The 19797-nt window shown below is 38.8% G+C and overlaps 2 protein-coding genes across 2 annotated transcripts in view; one reads left to right on the top strand and one right to left on the bottom strand.

The window, feature by feature from the left end:
* Positions 1-19797, top strand: part of LOC145786246 (neuron navigator 3-like) — a 47664-nt gene that overhangs the window by 8009 nt on the left and 19858 nt on the right. Inside the window, exons 2-17 of the mRNA XM_082597886.1 lie at positions 10-127; positions 204-256; positions 1840-1912; positions 2399-2498; positions 3386-3483; positions 3799-3992; positions 5643-5747; positions 6151-6699; positions 6877-7011; positions 7364-7484; positions 7955-8125; positions 8550-8743; positions 8962-9047; positions 10235-10335; positions 11122-11292; positions 13100-13220. Coding sequence (XP_082454012.1) covers positions 10-127; positions 204-256; positions 1840-1912; positions 2399-2498; positions 3386-3483; positions 3799-3992; positions 5643-5747; positions 6151-6699; positions 6877-7011; positions 7364-7484; positions 7955-8125; positions 8550-8743; positions 8962-9047; positions 10235-10335; positions 11122-11292; positions 13100-13220 — 2390 coding nt within the window. The remainder of the gene's footprint in view (positions 1-9; positions 128-203; positions 257-1839; positions 1913-2398; positions 2499-3385; positions 3484-3798; positions 3993-5642; positions 5748-6150; positions 6700-6876; positions 7012-7363; positions 7485-7954; positions 8126-8549; positions 8744-8961; positions 9048-10234; positions 10336-11121; positions 11293-13099; positions 13221-19797) is intronic.
* On the bottom strand, positions 14036-14457 carry LOC145786808 (uncharacterized). Its single transcript, XM_082598549.1, has 2 exons — positions 14309-14457; positions 14036-14210 (listed from the first exon to the last, which is right to left on the bottom strand). The coding sequence occupies exons 1-2, from the start codon at positions 14455-14457 to the stop codon at positions 14036-14038; spliced, it is 324 nt and encodes a 107-aa protein (XP_082454675.1).

Raw genomic sequence — 19797 nt, 5'->3', positions numbered from 1 at the left:
CTTTCATAGATATACACTGACTGGGCCAATCATCATCTGGAAAAAACCGGAGTGAAGCGGCTTATTCAAGATCTTCCAAAGGATATCAGCGACGGCGTGTTGCTTGCAGATATAGTGCAGTTTGTATGTGAGTACGGCGAATTTTGCTGTTGTTTTAAAAGGATTTCGGTATTCGTTGAATTTACGCTACTGTTTATTTGTAGGTGGACAAGCTGTAGAAAGAATTCATTCTCTACCGCGTACCACTAAACAAAAGGTAAGTTGTAAGTTAGTAACCATTGCAGTTGATGTGTTAATGGAAAAAAAAGTCATTTTCAACATTTGTTTTCTGTTATTTTGGGATATAAGCAGCTATGAGTCTACGCAGCTTGTGTGACTGTAGTAACGATTGGCTTGTATTAGAAATTTTAAGTCATTTTTTTCTTGACAAAACGGTGTAGCAAAACTTGCAATTAGACCACTTCAAAAGCTGTAATCCGTTTATTGCGTATATGCGTATGCTATTTCAAAGTGTGCTTTGTTCCAAACGATTGGGTTATGAAAAAAGAATGTTGTCATTCTACCGCTCGCTCTTGTCGTGAGAGGGAGTGGCTTTATAATATGCAGAATGAGCTTCGCCCATAAACACGTTTTCAGCCCCCTTCATGGGCTCCCTTCAAGAGTTGTTACTGAGTAAACTACATCGTTTTATCGCAATACCCCCCATAATCTGTTTTATCCTAAAATAAAACCCTTTGAACGGGTTTATTGAAATAAAAACATAAAATATATTATTCAGGGTTACCGAAACGTTTTTTTCTTCGAGTTTAAAAAAAAACTTAATTCAGATTGACTAATTTAATTTTATGTTGGGGTGATTAAAAACTTCTCGATAAATAGCTATTGCTGGAGCAGCTCGATTACCCCTAAATTGTCTGGAAAGAAGGGGTTGTATAATTCGGATGCAAACCATAGAATCAAATGAAATAATCGTGACACCGGCGGAAATGTGCCACGCGTTGGTAACTCAGCCCGAAGATCAAATATTTTATAATTACGTCAGGAGCATTGTTGTTAACTGAAATGCGATAAAGAAAAATAGAAATCCTCCTTGATATAATTTCAATGTGACAGCAAGATCAATATTTATCTTTGTGATACATAATAATCAAAGGCAGAAAACATAGCTGTCGTTTTCACAGTCAGCCATTTCAAATATATCAAAACTTCTTTGTTCATTTTAAGCTTATAAACGCTTGTCTAGACATACATGGTTTATTGTTAGTTGGCTGCTTTTACATGAAAATTAATCATCACCTTCAGGTTGAGGTGCACTGCATGAAGTGTTTGATTGGTTAAACTCGTTTAAACTACATACATTGATTATTACAGCATCAGTTTTACAAGATTTTTATGTATCTGTGGGTGTTTTTTGTTTGGATTTTGATGTATATGTTGTCCTTAGACTTATTGCTGAAATCGTAACTCGTTTATGAATGGAGTTTATGTTAGGTTTATAGTGACGTCATAAAGTTAATATGTTGATAAGTAGCTTTTCCCAGTGGAAAGCTGCTTTCAACGGAAGGTAGCGTATTAAAAGCTATTAGAAAATTACCGGCAATAAAACTACCGGTTTTGATATTGCGCCGAGCGGTAGTGGGTAGGCGGCAACGATCAACTTTTATTGTTTCAAATTTTTTATAGTGAACTTTATTGCTCGAGTTAAAGACAGGGGTGTTGGCTGAAAGTTAGACGTTCTACAAAGAATCTTTTATATTCTGAAGACTTTGTGATTCGGGTGCAGTACAGTGTTTGTACGAAAAAATATTCCTACTACAGAAGCAAACTGTTTCATTTCAGCTTCACAACATAGAACGATGTCTGAAAGTCCTCCAAGAACATAGAGTTGTTCTGAACGATGTCAACGTACAAGGTTAGTGCAATATTTGCGTTGTTTGCTGTTTAAAGTACGATCGAAAGTTCAAACAGCACGGTCAGCAACATTTCTTAACAAAAACATTGGTTTAATGTTGTTGTTCGAAGGTTTTTTGATCATTTTTCGTGTTTGAAACACATTCCACTAAGCAGCATGATAAGAATCAGTTAAATTTGGCAAAATATTTGCAGTACAATGACGAGAGTGGTTATTTGCTGTGCTAATGTAAATTTCCAATGGCTTAAATGCGAAATTAATGCATGATTTTTTATTGGGAAGATGTTATCACAGGTGATTGCATTTTTTTAAATTTATTGCGTGTTGTGTTTTGTATTTATGAAACACGCGCTTGTATCAGTACAGTAAAAGTATTTCTCACATTATTCTTGTTGCAAACTTGTAGGGTGATGCACAGACTTGGTGGATGAGTGCTTTTGCAACTTAAAAGTGAATTTTTTTCTTGATTCCGATTAATATTTACAGGTTTATATCGCAAAGAATTGAAGTGTGTTTTAGCATTGTTCTTTCATTTGTCACGATACAAACAGAAGGAACAAGACTTCAAAATGTCCGACTCTGCAAAGTAAGTTTATTTTAATAGAGAATCGACTGTGATAAAGCCAGGCTACTTCTGTCTAGTCTTCAATGTTTTTGTTATTTCAAGGATTGGTACTTTCTTTCTCAACGCTGGTAGATCTCAGTATGCACTAACACCAAGTGCATCATTTGCGACTACTTTTGAGTAAATCTATGGCCTATCACGTACAAATGTGATCACCTTCTCTGCACCACAATCAATCGCTGTGCTTGCAAAGGGTTAATGCCATTGTTACAAAAACATAAAAGTTGGCTCTTGTTGCTTGATAAAGTAACTTGTACTGGCCCGATTATGCAACTAGCTTATGTGATAGGAATGGAGGGGGATACCTTCTTAGTAAAGTGGAAAGGTTGTTCGATTTTTTTCAAAGAAATTATTGAGAAAACTTTCTGACATCTATTGTCTTGTGATTGTTGGTGGGGTAGGGTCACTCTGCCCTCAAAACACTGCTTCATAACATATAGCCGCTTACTAGGCTGTGTATCTTGCGTCGGATAGTTGTGTGATTTATTGGTACAGTATTGATTTCCAAAAGTGTCGCGCCGCCTTTGTCATTGTTGACTGTCATAAAATATCAATAACTTTTGATGCTCTGGTGCCACTGCGTTTGTTTTTGAATCAGAAATTCCTGTAATAAGGTCTGGGAAGCCTTTTAATATTGACGCTGAAATTGCCTGTAATCATCGTCTTATATTTGTATGCTTTTTGATATTCCTTGACGTAATAATGACAAAAATGCCGCAATCTAGTCTCAGAGCAACCTCACTTACGAGAAATTACAGAAATCTAATATCGAGCTGTCAGATGAAGCAAACTGCTGGTTGAGCATTGACTAACACTATATTTAATGACTCACAATATCTTTGTTACAGATCCGGCCAGCGGAGATGTCTTAGGCAACCTACTACGGTTGGGGTCGCGAGAAAAAGCCGCAGTTTTAATGCCAACGACAGAAACAGAATTAACATTGGTAAGCGGCTAAATGAAACATTTTATTGTGGTTACTGAGCACTTTCATTCAATCAACTTTACAAGCCTTTTTTTATTATGTTAGCCAATTCTTCAAGCCTATTGTAAATCAAATTATTTTTGTTGTATTTGTGTAATTGATAGCATATAATTCGAGAACACTGTTTTGTGGTTTGCAAGCAAAAAATATCGAGATTGGCTCTTCAGTTTTGAGTACAGATGCGGTTGAATGAACAATCACTCTTATTTTATATCAATTGTTGTAAGCATCGAACTACGCGTTGGATTATGATATATACAGTATATGTTGTTTTAGATGTTAGTGGCAGTGATGCCAACACAAATGCTGCATCTGCTGCAAACGCAGCACAAAGTTTGGGAATTCCCGCAACCAAAACCATTCCCGCTCCTGTGAAAAGCACCACTGGGTGGCGCAGTAAGTCTATGAGCGCAAAACACAGTGCCACAACTAAATTACTCGCTCCAAAACCTACGACTTCCACCATGCAGGTATGAACATATTATGTTAATATTAAACTGATAGAATAAGCTTATGCATATTAACTCCTGATAACGATTTGCCTGACCTCGGTGTGATCGGCTTTTTTTCCTTTGTTCTCACAAGATGGTAAATTGCAGTGTATTTATGTTAGCTGGAAGATAGTATCATCGGCTACAAACCACCGGTATCTGGTGATTGTCGTCATGTGCGATTCACTATATCAGCTGTCGCGGCTGACGAACTGAGAAGCCACCATGGCGGATAGCCGCTTTTCTTGTGCCTTCGTGTTGTATTACCTTTGTATATTTGCATCATCATTCTCACAGACAGGCAAAACAGTTTAATTGCTCGTGGCTACTGAACGTGCAGCCACAATGCTTTGTGAACCGTTTCATTAGATAAGCGTAGACAACTGTTTTTTGTTGTTGTTGTTGATAAAGTGGATTATATTTTTATCTTTGTTAATTTAACGAATAAACATTGCCATTCACTTTTGTATCAAGAAATCTTACCAATGTTGTTAGATATTAGTTCTTTTGTTTAGCACCTTTAGGCATAGCCGTAGGAGATGGGCAGTCGCAGCTCTGCAACAAAACAAATGTTGCGGATTTGGAAAAAAATGCACATTTGCAAAGACAAATTGGACAAATTTTGTTCGCACCCCGAAAACGTTTTATTCTTCTACGGCTATGCCTCTAGGACTAGGTCAAAAACCTTACTAAATATAATAGGTTGAGTTTTTCGCCTAAAGCAGCATGGTCGTTGTTTACTGCACAAATGTAGATACATACGACCTGTTTAACCTGATGCTGCGAGTTTGCTGTGGCAGTAGCGGTTGCACTAGCTTTAGGAACGCAGTTTTTTAGTCTTGTGCTATGACGAGCATGGTCTGGCTATTTTTTACTCGATCAATATCGCTGCTCGAAAGTGGAATTGCGAATCATAGCTTTGAATCAAAATCTACTTTTGGCTCTCCACAAAAGTTGCTTTTTCGTCGTATCCAGACTAATACCCGGTGGTTGAAGATTAATTTGAAGTGGACGGGAAGGTAATCATATTGCCCAGTTGCCCACCTTCAATCATAGTGCCCACCTTCAAGCAGACCATTAACCTTGAACCACCAGGCGTAAGCTTGGATACGATCAAAAAAATGTCTTTTGCTCGGATACAACCGAGTACTCTCGGCTAGTGTCGAACTGACGTCCTTTCCGCATTGTGTGGAAGCTCTCACAAAGCATCTTTGTAAATCAGTGAAAGCTGCTGGCTTGTGAAGCTTCAATCATCATCATCATCATCATCATAGTCCATCGTCGGTTTGTTCCCCACTAGTGGGGGTGGCCGATTGTTTCCGCGCAGCAATTGTTTTAATCCCTTTTCTCCATTTCACCCTGTCCCTTGCATCTTCCTCCTTCAGTCCGACTTTTTTAAATTCATCCTTCACTTGTTGTTTCCACGTTCTTCTTGGACGACCGCGTTTCCTCTTCCCATCCACCTTTAGATCTAGTGCCTTTCTAAGAAAACTTCCTTCCTCCCTCCTTATCACAATATCACAATATCAATAATACAACAAACAAAATTTCTATCCATTCAATATTGTTGAAATTTGTTTTAGGGCTTTGAAAGCTCATTCGAATAACTATGTTATCTTGGCATTACAGACATTCAAACCAGACCCAAATTCGGCATCCAACCGTAGCTCAGTGACGTCACAAGGGTCTGACTCGATGATGACGTCAAGTCTAGCCCAAAAAGACAATCGAAAGGTTAGTCACGTGATGTAAAATTCCACATCTTATCGGTCTGTTGGTAGCCTATTGACTAAAATTTGTTATTTTTGTCGTTCATGAAATGAATCTTTATGCTTGGTTTCCTGAAAAGTGTAACACAATCAATTTCAATATCACAGCTACGCGCTGCTATTGATTGCTATACATACAAGCTAAGAGATACTGTTGTTTGTGCCTTCATAAATATTTGATGAGTTGCATGCCATTTTGAAAATTTGGGCTAAAATTTTATGATTAATTTTCTAATTGATTTTAGCCTTGCTTTTTCAAAACATACTTCTATATTTTGTTTCGAAAGATCAGAAAGCAATTTTCTCTCTTTTCAGTATGATGAAATATCATTAAAGTCACTCCTTAAATTCAATTGTTTTACTTCCAGCAATCTGGTAGTGCCAGCAGAATAGGAAGTCCATCACGTCTGCATCGCAGCATGCGAAAGCCGACGACAAGTGATTCACTGAATGGCGGTGTGGAAATGAAAGGAAGAGCCAATGGAGTCGGAAACAAATCATTACCACTCGGTGACAAGGCAAATAAATTATCCCTCACGAGACCAATGAAAAGAACTATTCCAGGTTCAAAAGCAACCTCCCCTGTCCATGCCCAAAATGTCGCTTCCAAATCTCTTCCATCGTCCAAGCACTCCGAGAATGCTTTTAAAGTTTCTGAATCTAAAATCGCGCGCACAGGAACCAAACCAACTACATCCATGATGAGCAGGCTGAAGAAACTGGGCTCTCCGACTTCAAACACACCTGCAGGGACAACTTCAAAACCCCGACCCACGTCAATCTCCCGAGCTGCGATTGATTCTGTCAATTCTTCATCTACACCGTCATCTATAACTTCTTCAAGAAAAAGAGCTGAGTCATGTCCCCCAACGTCACGTTTAAGCGATGTAAGATCCGGGCATTTAGCCAAAGCACAGGTATGCGTGGGATGCATGAGCAACATTTTGTCTTTGCATTATTTTGATTTTAATGTAAAATTCATCATTTATGTATAAAATTTGTTTTCAACTGACAAACCTAAAAACTGGGCACTATTTTGCATGTCATACTGTAGACTGTTGGCAAATAAGTTGTTTTTATTGTTTTGTCAAAAGGCAACAACTACAACAAATGGGGCTGAAAGTACAATGGCCAAAAAGAAATCTCCCGAGAAAACTGTAATGAAATCCCCTTCAGGACTAAAGTCTGTCAAGTCTACCCTAGGAAAGGCGTTTGGGACATCTAAGCAGGTAACGTTGTTACGCATTTTACCGCAGTGAAACAATCTTGGCGTATTGTCGTTTAATTTCCGATCAGCAAATCACTTCCTTTTTAACGTTGATGCAACGTCTTTACACTTCGAATCAATGTAAAATTGGGCTGATTTGCTATGCAAAAATGATCGGCTTTAAATGTAAGAACGATGCAAGTCCAGCCACTTTTCTGTAATTCTCATGGAGTCTCTTATTGAGTCTCCAACCTACCAACGAAGCAAAACGCTGTGGAGTGATCAATAATTCAAATAAGTTCTTCCGCTTCGGTTCACTTCGCTTCAACGTCAACATTGCGAATTATTTTGTCTCACATCATCTGATTGTTTAGGGAGAGAAAAAGAAGTCTCCGACTTCCCCATCGAAAACAGGGACTTTGAGCAAAACAAGCAGGAAATCAAGTGGAATATCGAAAAGCGAAATTCACCCTATAATTCCAATGGTCACCAATGGTATGACAAGCAGTACTTTAAAAATGCACCTTGCAAAGTATGAAAATCTTACTGTCATGGTGATGGTTTTATTTATTTGTATGCACGCACTGGTTGAACGAAGCTACGGTTGACACAATAGCGTTGCGTACTACAGCCTATAAATGTTCTAATCTTTGATTTTTACCCTTTCCACGTCGCAATGATCTTGCATCGCGAGAGGATGCATTTGTTCCTGGTTATTCGCCAGTTGATGAATAAAAGGTAAAGACATCGTGTACAACCAGTGACGAAGTTAAAGCAAGTTATGGGAAAGCAAAAGAAACCATTTGGGGAGCAAACATCATTTAACATGAATTATGATGATTTTAAGACGTTGTAAGAGTATTGAAACATGATTTTAGCGAAGAAAGATAAAATGTTGGGAGCAATTGTCCCCCAGCCCTCCGTGGCTACGTCTTTATGTACAACATTGTTTCATCGCATTTCAGCTAATGAGACCGTGCAGCCCATACAATCCCATACCAATGGCACATACGAGGTATCCGACAAGTTAGCCAACGTTGTCTACACTAGCTTGCCTTCGGCTGTCGATCACATCACGGTGACGTCATCGCCGTCCTCGTCTGACTCGGTCCATGACGCGATGATTGTATCCGAAAGTAAGTACACCTGATGCGTTGTGTACATCTAAGGCTCATGCCTGACTGCGCATTGCTGTTGTGACTGCCACAGGTCAACTGGCGCTGAGGTTGATTTTTTTCTCTTGAATAAATGTTGCGTGCCGTGATGTCAATGTCTTATTGCCAAGCCAATGCTTACTTGCAGCACTTAAAACTCTTTATAAAATCTCATAAAAATAGTAATCAAATCCACTTCCGGCACTACTAATCAAATACTAGGCACTACTATAATACTGTCATGGCGCTTTGTAACGAAAAGCTCATAGCAAAAACAGCAAGAAGAATGCTTCCGACAAGAATTCTAATGTAACAAATTGGTCATTCCGGTAACAAAAAAGGTCCAATGTAGAATGGTTTTGTGAAATATTCTTAATAATCAACTTCGTCGATCATACTTTTACAGGAGCAGTGGAACCAGTGAGTATTGCATCTCCACGACCTTTGAACCGAGCTCACAAGACAGCCACTGTGGCCCCTTTCATTCGGCAAGTGGCCCCCAATGATCCTCCATCAGCCCCAGACAGCTCGAAGGACAAAGATACTATTCAAAAAGTGCCCAGCACTCTTTCTTTAAAAAGGGAAAGCCCCGTTTTAAAGGTAACTTGATAAAGTGTTTACTGACTAACAATAACTCAACAAACAAATAAGCCATTTCTGTACATTGGCACAACGTCTGAAGACGTTGTGTCAATGTAAAAATGACTAATTTTTTTGCTGGAAAAAGTTAGCGTGTTTCGGTTGATTTCACATTGACTCAGCGCATAGTTACAAACCGAGAATCGCTCTTTCAGTCAACATGTTAATTTTACCTCCAGACCAATGACGACGACGACTCGAGCCTATCCGCAAGCACCCCTGCCGAAGCACGCGAGATGGCCGTGAAGGGGATAGCTGACTTGAGGTGAGGGATCAATAGAATTGTAAGCTAGCAAATTAGTCTTTTTGACATTGTTTCAACGTATCTCTAGAAGCTTTCCAATGTAAGTCCAAAACATCATCCATCTGGAATGGTAAAAGAAGGGACCCTCCACCCCAGACGCTCAAACGAAGAAGAATGTTTTTTTAATCAATGTGAAACAATACTGATTTTCCGACTGGGTTAAGTCATATGTCAGCTAGTGAAAGGTGCTTTTTTACATCGAAAACATGAATTTTCGATTTACGGCCAAGATGTCGTGTTACATTTTGTTTTAAGCCTTCCAGGTAAAATTAACCCCTTCGATTGTAATTTTTGTTAGTGATCGTATGATCGCATTATCATTGTAATTGATCACTATTACCAACGCAAAATCGATTCTAACCGAATAACTAATGTTTGAGAATCAAATTGTTGCTCAAATAACCACCCAAAGTTGCTCACGTTTGCTGGCACCATTGTGGCACTTCTGTGCACTTTTTTATTCAACAAACGCCGGCAAACTACTCAGTCTGCTGATTTTGAATCAATGGAAAAAAAGGCTTGTTTTGCTGGCTGAAATGTTACTTCTGCTCATATGAAACAAACAACAAAGAAAAGATGGTTTGTTGTCAAACCAAGCCACTGCATCTTGCATGTGTCATAGGCCAGTGATTGGTAAATTATCAGTGGATGGGAAACGGATTTACGGTCTTTACTAAACATCGATTAGTAGCTAAGCAGCCTGGGGAAAATTGACCATGTTTTTCATCACCAGCTTAACATGATTGGCAGGTGGAAATTATTCAGAAAGTAACTTCAATTAGCACTGACAGTAATTCGATTAGCCCTTTCAAAAGAAACACCTCCATTGCAAGTAAAGATCTTTCCCGATATTCTCTGCGTTGTGTGTGGCTTGATAGTTTGTGCTAATGGACAGTGCTTACGGAAAACAGCAAATTACATGAACTCATAAATCGTAGGCCATAAATCGCACATAACTTCTTGCGAGTGATTAGAAATCTCCTTCTTGAATGTTTCGCAAGTGCCTTAGTTTCCCACAACCCTGAGTCATTTCGCAGCTAGCAACACGTCTTGTTCACATTAATTGTAGACGTTGAATCAATGCAACAGCATGAATTTTGTTACTGTAGTTCGACCACTTGACATTGTTTGCTGATTTTTATCACCAGGCTCAATCTTGAAGAAACCATGTGCTCATTACGTAACACCCAGTTACGCCATCGACAAGGAGACGCATTTCAACGTCGGATCTCTGCACAGTTGGACGGAGGTATGAACTCATCAGCTGATGTGTTTGGTCTCTCAGCAATATCAGTAGATATGTCTTGTCTGCGAAAGCCAGGCAGCCTGTTGCCATATTTAGCTGCGGAATGAATAGAGACGACATTAGAATTCGGTTAAGTGACTTCGGCTTCAGTGAAATTTCGTCATAATAGCATCTGTTGCGAAGTCTCGTTTTTTAAACTACAGTAAAATTCGGTTGTAGTGACATTTCGCTTATTTTCGCGACCCTTTGGGATGGTCCCTTCATAGGCGAATTCTACTGTACTTTTTATAATGGCGGTGCTAACTTACCAGCGAGATTTGTGCTTTGTATAGCAAAATTTATAACACTGAAATATCGACTGTGTTTGTATTTGTTGTACGATCGCGCGACCAGTAAGTTGACAGACTAAGCAAATTTCTTTATCGATATTTGCAGAAGACGACTTACAAATATTCACCTCAAACAGATAAAGCAAATGTGTCTGCTTGCTTTCCCGAACGTGCCTTGCATGCTTGATTTGATCGATATTTTTTCCCGTAAAATGTTACCTGCTGACACCAAAACGTTCAAAATGTTATCTGCTGACTGGAACAAACCGGTTTAAACTGTTTCACCCACGATTGGCTCAGATCTAATCTAATATTGTTCTGTTGTTTATTTTCACTTTTTTTGTAAGCATTTTGTGCTTGATATTACCGTGGTCTTGTAACGCCCACATTACAATTTATAAATTCAAGTGTCAAAACTGATGAAACGGTCTTATTAGTTTATATTGTTTTTCTTTTTCAGTGGAATTTGATGAGACGCCCTTGTCTGCGTCTAATGCCATCTATCGGTCGCATCATAACTTATTAAACTGCCGCACGGGTGCACGCATTCCTTTGTCGGGCAGTTCCAACAGTCCAAAGCTTCACGCTGGAGAAACATTAGGTCAACACGCGGATTATAAAATAGCACCAGGCAAGCAAAAGTCTTTAAAATTTGTTTTTTTCGACAGACAGTTTTCACTACTACTGGGTATAATTTACGTATTCACGCCCGCACGCCTCTGGCGAATGTAGTTAAAGCAGTGTCATAAATTCAGACCATTTAGACCCTGTTCGTTCGAACGTCGAACCTTGGCCATCGGGAACCCACGCCATTCGAAATGATTTATTATCTGAACGATTGTTTTTTCGATACGCTTTATTTATTTGTTTCGATGTCTTTAGTCGAACAACTTGCTGAAGGCAGGCGCGGATCTAGGAGTTTTTTTTTGGGGGGGGCCAGAAAATTTGAAAATGAATTAACAAAGTATAAGAAAAAGAAAACACAGATATGAACAACCAGTGGCGTAGCCAGGAATTTGGGGGTTTGACGGCCGGCGGGCGAAGCCCGACGGCGTGCTCGCCAAAGGCGACACCCAGCGGTGGGGGGTCTGGGGGGCCTCCCCCAGAAAATTTTGAAAAATTACTTTGAATTTGGTGCATTCTGAGAGCATTTTCAACAAAAATATGGGTATAAATATTCCTGTGAAATGGTGCTGTCCGGTGGCATAGCAAAAGGATAAGATCATGTTTTCTTCGGCATTTTTTCGGTAATAAAGCTAAGTCTCTATGTTTTCTTGTTGCTAATTTCTGGCTGAGATGTTTGAATGTTTGGTATTGGCAAAACTCGCTCTTTTAATGCAGATTCGCTTAAAATTAGGCAAACTTTGTTTTAGAGACATCATGGCTAACTAAAGATATGGCCTGATTTGTCACATTTTTGCAGAAATTTCCAGATTTTGCTAACTTTGGGCAAATGTTTAAATGAATTTTTCTAAAAATTATATTTTTACGCTTTCTTTACTGTTTTCCCCAGATGACACAATACGTTTTAACGTCCTCAGATGTTGAAAAACAAAGAAAATTTGATTTCGGAGAAATTTAGTCAGACTGTTAATTTTTCAATAATGGTCTGATTCAGCATTTTTCAACTTACTTTTTCTCATTTGCTACTGCTTCCCCAAGGCAACAAACAGCTATTTTATCATTAAGAGACAGCAAAAAGTAAAAAAAATCTCAGAAAATGTCAGTCAAACACTAGCAGTAGCTGTAATCAAAATCTGCAAAATGTGACAAATCAGGCCGCATCTCCAGGTGGCCACGGAGACTGAAAGCATCATTCTCAATATCGTGACGTCACACGCGTGCCAAAGGGGGTTGCAAGTCCGCTGTGGGACTAATATCAGCTGTTTAGAAGCATATCAAACCATTCAACAATTTCTCACAAAATTTCGGGGGGGGCCCGGGCCCCTTGGGCCCCCCCCATAAATCCGCGCCTGGCTGAAGGGACAGCATTTGAAGACATAAAATAGGGTGGTTTGATCTAACTCAAATTGTGTTTGAAAACAATTTTGGAAATTGATGTTTGGATGCAATCATAGACAAAAAGACAATTTTTAATGCTCAATAACGTTGAATTCATCAACGATTTGAGTTATTGTCGTTTTAGCGTCTTGCCTTACAATACATTTTCAACCTATTTTACCCTAAGTTTAAAGTTTTATTCTGCAATTTCGTCAAATTAAGCTGAGATTTAGAGCTATTATTTTCGGCTTTTGTCATGACCTGACAAGGAATCGAACTCGTGTGTAGTCGTTAAAGAATTAGCAAGCGTTTTATTAAAAATATTTTGCCAAGAAGTAACGTTTCAATTTTGTTTTATTGTTGTTTATTTTTTCTGTTTTGTGGAAACCGCTACCTTGGTTAAACGAATTAATGACAAATGTTCCAAATTGTTTCAGGTCGCTTTTCTTCGCTACAGCGAACACGGTCAGCAAGGTACCCCCACACAGCATGGAGGGAAATCACCACAGGCTACGCCAGTGAAGGGGATGCATTAACCCCGGATGTGGATCAAAAAAGGTGAGTGTGTTGACAAGGTTGTTAAGTCATTGTACTGTCTGTAGTGGCAGACTTCTCGATTTGAAAGCTGCTATCACATTTGTGTGATTGCAGAAGTGCAACTGCACGATCGAATTAACATTGGCTAGAATCCATTGCCAAGACATCCGGTACCTGTTGAAAAACTCACTTCCTTACAATTGAGGCCCACAGCCGAGAAACCGACCCTTTTCCCACGCTCTCTAGCGCTTCTCTCTCACGCTACCTGGAAGTGGCAAACCCGTCAACGCCATCTAGTGATATGACGTCAGTTGGAGTCGAGCTTAGTGGAGACCAAACTAGCCGAGATAGGCTTGGTTGCTAGTGAATGCGCAAATTTATAAGGCATCCATAATGAAGACTCATCTTTCATCCAGCATTATACAAATTTAGTTGTTCATGCCTGTGTGCCAGGAGTAGTTTGCGAAGCCCATCGCCGAAAGCTAGTTTCGTAGATTACAACAGTCAACAGCCAAATTTGGTTATATCGAAAACATATTGTATTGTAGGACATAGTACAGTCGACTATCATGCGATAACGCTTTAGCATTCATTGGGACTGTCTTCGGCAGTGTTGACATCTACGTTTTTTTTAAATACTCTAGATGAAGCTAAAAAAAAGACCAGAATAAACCAAATTGAAGCAGAAATAAACTAAAAAATAAACCAACATACAATACTGATGACAAATCGCATTACGACACACAAATCGAAAACAAACCAAACCAAAAAAACACACCAAATCGAAAAAAATAAACCAAACGGTTGCAAATAAACCAGATTTGGTTTTAAAAAGACTAAAATGGTAACACTGGTCTTCGGAACCCAGCATAATCTCCATCGTCGCTGGGGTACTTTCTGCGGATGAAAGAGACAATGCAGGATGGCAGCACGACTCTGTTCGACTTGCCCAGAACTTCTCCATCCCACAGCCACTCCAGCATGTGCCTGTAAGCGACCAGCCTGAATTGCCTGAGAGATATAACAGCTTCGTTTAAATATGAATGGAACAATTACGCAACCAGCTCTTGAAAGGCTGTTGAACAGTAAACAAGCTCAAGTAAACTCACTCATTTGACAACTTTCTCTCGCGTCCTCTGGGCTTGCCATCTTTTTCCCAATTCTTCCTATCAACCCTGAAGAAGGTTTGTAGGACTGCTGGATTGACCATTGCATGGAAGTCGTCCAACACAGTGATGCAAGAGGTGCTCTCCGCCATGCCGTTAAGCACCCTTACACACTGCTCGATTTCGTGGTTCGAATGTCACATAACATTGGTTAATACGTACTGTACCTTACCTTGCATGGGCCTATGACAGCTTTGGTCTGTCCCTTAACCAACAATTTCAATGGCTAAATTAACAGACCTGGCTTATTTTTTCAAACTCGAGATTGCAAAGAGCCTGTACTACCCGCCTTCACATAAAAAGCACGTGCAACAAGATCGAAGCAGCGAAAAGTCAAAACCTGCTTCCTCTAGAACAGTGGTCGGCAGCCTGCAGCTCCGGAGCCGCATGCGGCTCTTTAGCTCCTCTGAAGCGGCTCCCTCCAGATTTGACATGATTTGGTATAGCCTATGCGTTCGACTGTGATAATAAAAAAAAAAAAAAAACGGCATCAAAACGTTGTTTACTAGTTGTGCAAGATGATGCAGCAATGAGTCAACTCTGATCGAGTGATACTCTTGTCAGAAAATAATATACTTTTTTTTACAATTTTTGTTATTCAAGTTTTGACTTTATCAGGTCAGTTTACAGCTTTTGGCGTGAACAGCATATCCTTTTTTATCAGTAACCATGCACAAATAAAAAATAGAAAAGTTTTAGGCGAAAACAGAGATGCTACTCAGCATGGACAATTGGACATAAACATGAACTTTGCATTCAATGCAAATGATGTTGGCATATCTGCATGCTTAATAGCCTATGTGGGAAAAAAATCCCAAAATAAATGACTTCAAAAGGCACTGTCAGAACAGCCATAGAGCATTAATTTTGCTGCACATTATCCCATTTTGGAGATTAGTTAAAGTAGGCAGTATTGGAACTTATGCAAATATCGGAGCAGAGTAAGGAAGCTTTCAATAAATGGATGACAGCCCCATGCCACACCAATGCTGCTAGTTTTGTGGCAGCTCAATAGATTGTAAGCGAGGAAAGCCGTACACAGATAGACATGACAGCATAAAAAAGAATTGTTCGGTAGCAAAGAAACTGTGGTCTGATCTACTTGAAACACATATATTACGTTTTGTGGCTCTCAGCTGGTCATTTCTGCCAAACTATGTAACAGAATCGCTCTTTTGTTAAAAAAGGTTGCCGACCACTGCTCTAGAACAAACACAACTGAAGGACTTGCAAGTTGCAAAAGCGATTGTCGCTTTTGTCTGACTCCAACTGACGTCATAATCCGCGTGTTGCGCAATGCAATCCGCCATTGCAGGAACGGGTAGGCACTTTAACAAGCAGATTTCTAATAATCCACGCGCGTATCCAATCCAACCACGAACCAATAAGATGCTACGTTATCTGCTGTTGTGACCATTCCAGCATTCAGCCAGAGAATTAATAATTACTTTGAACTTTGTTTGGTAATTACAGAAGAAAAAAGAGCTATAGCAGAGGTGGGAATCAAACCCACGTCATTGTAATGACTTCTACCGCCCTAACCCAATGCGCCAAGCCAACCGATGGCAAAACGATGATTTAATTTAGCTAGAATTTGCGTTTTTCCTTTATTCTTCCCAAACGCAATCTTGATGACGTCATGAAAAGCGTAGCTTCTGATTGGTTCGTGCTGGATTGGATATCTGCATGTTAAAGTGCCTACCGCAGGAACGTGGCCAAAAATACAAGCGCGTGGAAAACCATAGTTTTGATAATTTTTAGTGAGATAAATATAGCCTTAAAAAGTAAGGGCGAGGTTGGTATTTATAGATTGAAACATGCTCTTTCAGATAAAGTGCGGTCAAAGTCATCGTGCAGTTGCACTTTAAAGTGACGGATAGGATTAGTGTGGAACTTTTGTTGTCTTATCGGATTTATGAATGAACATCTTGTTTGCTCGTTATGCTGACGTCAGTCACGTGATTTAGCTCGTCTGTGTTCGCAGCAATTTTTTTTAGAGAAGTTGCAAGTTAGTTTTGTGATATGTTCGATTGACAACCGAGCAGGATTTTTCTACATCAAAAAACGTTTGATTGACAAATTGACAAGCGCCTGAGTGAATCGATAAACTTGAAAATTGTGAATTATGTTGCCTTGCAATCTGCTTGCATAGTGGGTTTTACACTTGGAGTTTAAATCGAACTGACTAACTTTAAGTTTAAACCAACATCTATACGGCAGGTAACTAGGTAATAGCTATGCTCTTCGTTTGCTAATGCTGCTGTTAAACCTCTTGATTTTCACTTTGAATTTTGACTTTAAATTTCCTTTGAATCAAAAATAAATTAGTTTAAACGAGCTTCATTGTTTCTCGTTTAGAGGCGTAGGGTCATTATTTGAAGCATACTGTTTTTACCGAGCTTGTTGTGGGTTTTGAGTTTTCAGAAGGTATTTCTCTTTTTTTCTCATCAAAAGCCTTCCCAATGTATGCAACTTTACTTCCAATTTTTTTTCTCTGCGGCTCACTGTCTTTGATTAAAATCTTTTACCTTTAGTTTGGCGATATTTGAGAAGACAGGTCAATGAGTATTTCTGATCTTTATTTGAACGAAATCAGACGTCGATTTAATGCAAATTGTGGGATTCAAACTTTATAATCTCACATTCCTCTTGCAGACAGCGAGTCTGGGAACGGTCTGTATCTGTGTTTATTTGAGGTTGTACGTGCAGAATTAGATCAGTTGATAAAATACAAAAGTAGCAAGTTAAAAATAAATGAAGAATATACAACTATTTTGTTGTACACCTCTGCAGTGTTAATTACGGTGTTCGCAACGAAATTTTATTAGCGAGTTGCACACGTACTTTGTGATTGTATTTTGCATACATGGTTCTCGTACATATTTTGCTGATTATCATGACTTAGCATTGTTTGTTCGGTTTTAACTTTTTTTAATTTTGACAAAATGCCAAAAATATGTATTTTTTGATAAATGTTTTGTGTTTACGACATCACTTGGCAGCACTGTTCTTAATCGTGAGTTCGAGTTGAAGTATGAACATTTTTTAGGTAATCCGTAATTTTCTCATAGCTTTTATTTGTTTACGTTGATTTTAAAGAAGAACGCAACTTTGGGGTTTTATTGGAAGAGCTGGTTTTCTTTTTTACTTTTTGAATTACAAATGTGTTTATTTTTTTTATAGTTTTCACTTCACTTCAGATTTCAGAAACCATTTCCTAAAACTTCTTCTCTGTGAGATTTCCTTACTTAAGCAACTTTGATATGGTGCAATAGACCTACAAATTGTCACCTTTTTTTACATTGATGTTGATTTCATGTCAAGTATTGTTGCATAGATGCGTCTTTGAGTAACCTTGTCAACACAGCGATTTTAGATCAAGTCTTGATAAGATTGCTGTATGCAGCCACGCGAATGGCAGGACCAATTTAGTTTGTCAGAATCATCAAATGCTGTGTTTATTTTGCCTCTTATTTTATCACTTTTCGTTTTCAGTTCTTAAATCAAGGTAACAACACAATTGTCACATGTGTAGTTGTGTACCTTTGGCTCTGACAAGATACGAAAAAGATGGCATAAGAATGATTTTTTGTTGCTTAATTTCTGAGTCTGTAACTACCAGTCAAAGGTGGTCAACTGGTCATATAATTTCTTGTTTAGGTGATTTGTCTATTGCAGACTGCAGGTAGGTAATTGCTGTAGCGATTTGATCATCTGATTAAATCGCTCATGGTGAAATACGACATAAGTGACAAGGTGACCTGTGGCGTAACGACTTCGGGCTGTACTGCCATTTTCTTGGAACTTTTGTCAGCAAGCTGATTTACGTTGCAATATTATTCACAATACCGTACTTGTGTATGCTTGTTATTTTGAGCTGGACAGTTTTTGAAAATGCTTTTGAGCTAGTGCATAATAGCCAAAGTTCTGTCAGAAAATAAGGTAGATTAGTAGATGTAAATCGTGGTCTATGCTCAGTGATTGGTCAGATGGACGAGCAGTCTTTTTGTTGCTATGGTCTTTTTTGTAATGTAGTTATTGCTTTTTGTTCAGATTTGTGACAAAAAGTTTGTTTTAAAAAGCAACAGCTGCAAATTCTTTATTCTCTTGTTTAGTTGATAGCTACGTTTTTGTGTTTTTTCTCTACCGTGAGCCGTGAGGTTTGCTTTCATGCTATTTTGAAAACCTGACGTAATCATTATTTGTGATCATGTGACAAAAAAGCTCAGTGGGAAATTAATGAAACGAAAAAGTGGTCGTTTAATATTAAGGTCGTGTTTTTTTGAAGTTGTACGGTTTTTTTAGTGACCATCCTTCAAAGATGCAAAATACAAAGTCATTTACAAGCATTGACCTAATTGTACAGAAGTCGTTGAGTTGTCTTTCGGATTTGAAATTAACTTCAAAGTTTGTTGACAGATTTAGTTCTACATTCAACATGACTTAGTTATTCACCACCTGCCCAGCAGAACTTTGATTAGGGTTTACCACTTAATCGTGCAGGGATGTTTCTCAGTATTTGTGAAAAACCTGCTATTAAACCATTTAGATAATTGCCGTGTTGCAAATTGGGTTTGATGAAATGGATACGAATTAGAGACGTGTTGTGATTTGTGCGAAATTTGTCAGTTGTCGACGACCTTGTCCGTGAAAGACGTCATTTGCGCAGGAGAGAGCTCACACCACACAGCTGATCAGCATTGAATACATACCAATGGATTTTGTTGATAAAGCATCACATATTACTTTTAGGTAGTTTTAAAGCTGTCTAGATGCAAATTAAAAAAGGCCGCGAATTAATAGGTAACTTTTAGTAAATTTTAGGTAGAAATGGAGATTGTTAGCTGGCAGGTTTTGTAATTGAAAAATAGGTCACAGAACAGAGTGATCAGTGTTTGCAGTTCAGAGGATTTGGTTTACCAACCAAGTCGACGTGTAGTGTTAATTAACACCAGGCTGCTCAATCAACCAAGACAGTCTTTGTGCATTAGCAGCACAGAAAGTATTGAATTTTTAAAGCGTTTGCAGTTGTGGGGGGCTTGCGTTTTCGGTTTGGAGTTTCATGATGCCTTAGCTTGGATAGAAACAGCTCAGCCCGATAGCAGTGCTGAATACACAGAAGCTTTTTGTTGCACCATGTTTACGTCGTCAGGCGTTGAACCGATGTAAAACGGTACTTTTAGCTGGTTTTGTTCCTGCAAGTTCGTTTTTTTTTTTTTGTTGTTGTAATTTTTGCAATCCATTTAGTCGTGCAGCAGTGCAGAGGACATACATCACTTATCAAAAGGAGGGTTGTTTTGAATGAGAGATCAGTATGGTCTTGTCAGTTCGATTTCAATTGGTCTGTAAAGATAACTTAAGGTAATATAATATAAAATAGGTCTAATAAATAGGTCTAAATAAATAGGTCTAAATTAATTTTAAATATGTTT

Source organism: Aplidium turbinatum, chromosome 17 (assembly GCF_918807975.1).
Source record: "Aplidium turbinatum chromosome 17, kaAplTurb1.1, whole genome shotgun sequence".
Lineage (NCBI taxonomy): Eukaryota > Metazoa > Chordata > Ascidiacea > Aplousobranchia > Polyclinidae > Aplidium > Aplidium turbinatum.
The sequence above is the reverse complement of the archived record's forward strand: the minus strand, read 5'-3'. Positions and strand labels throughout refer to the sequence as shown.

What these genes read in the sequence shown, in the direction of transcription:
- LOC145786808 (XM_082598549.1), bottom strand. Translation starts at nt 14,457, where the DNA reads ATGGCGGAGAGCACCTCTTGCATCACTGTGTTGGACGACTTCCATGCA. An exon ending in GAGAGAAAGTTGTCAAATGA is followed by an intron (nt 14,211 to 14,308) that starts GTGAGTTTACTT and finishes TATATCTCTCAG; the next exon opens with GCAATTCAGGCTGGTCGCTT.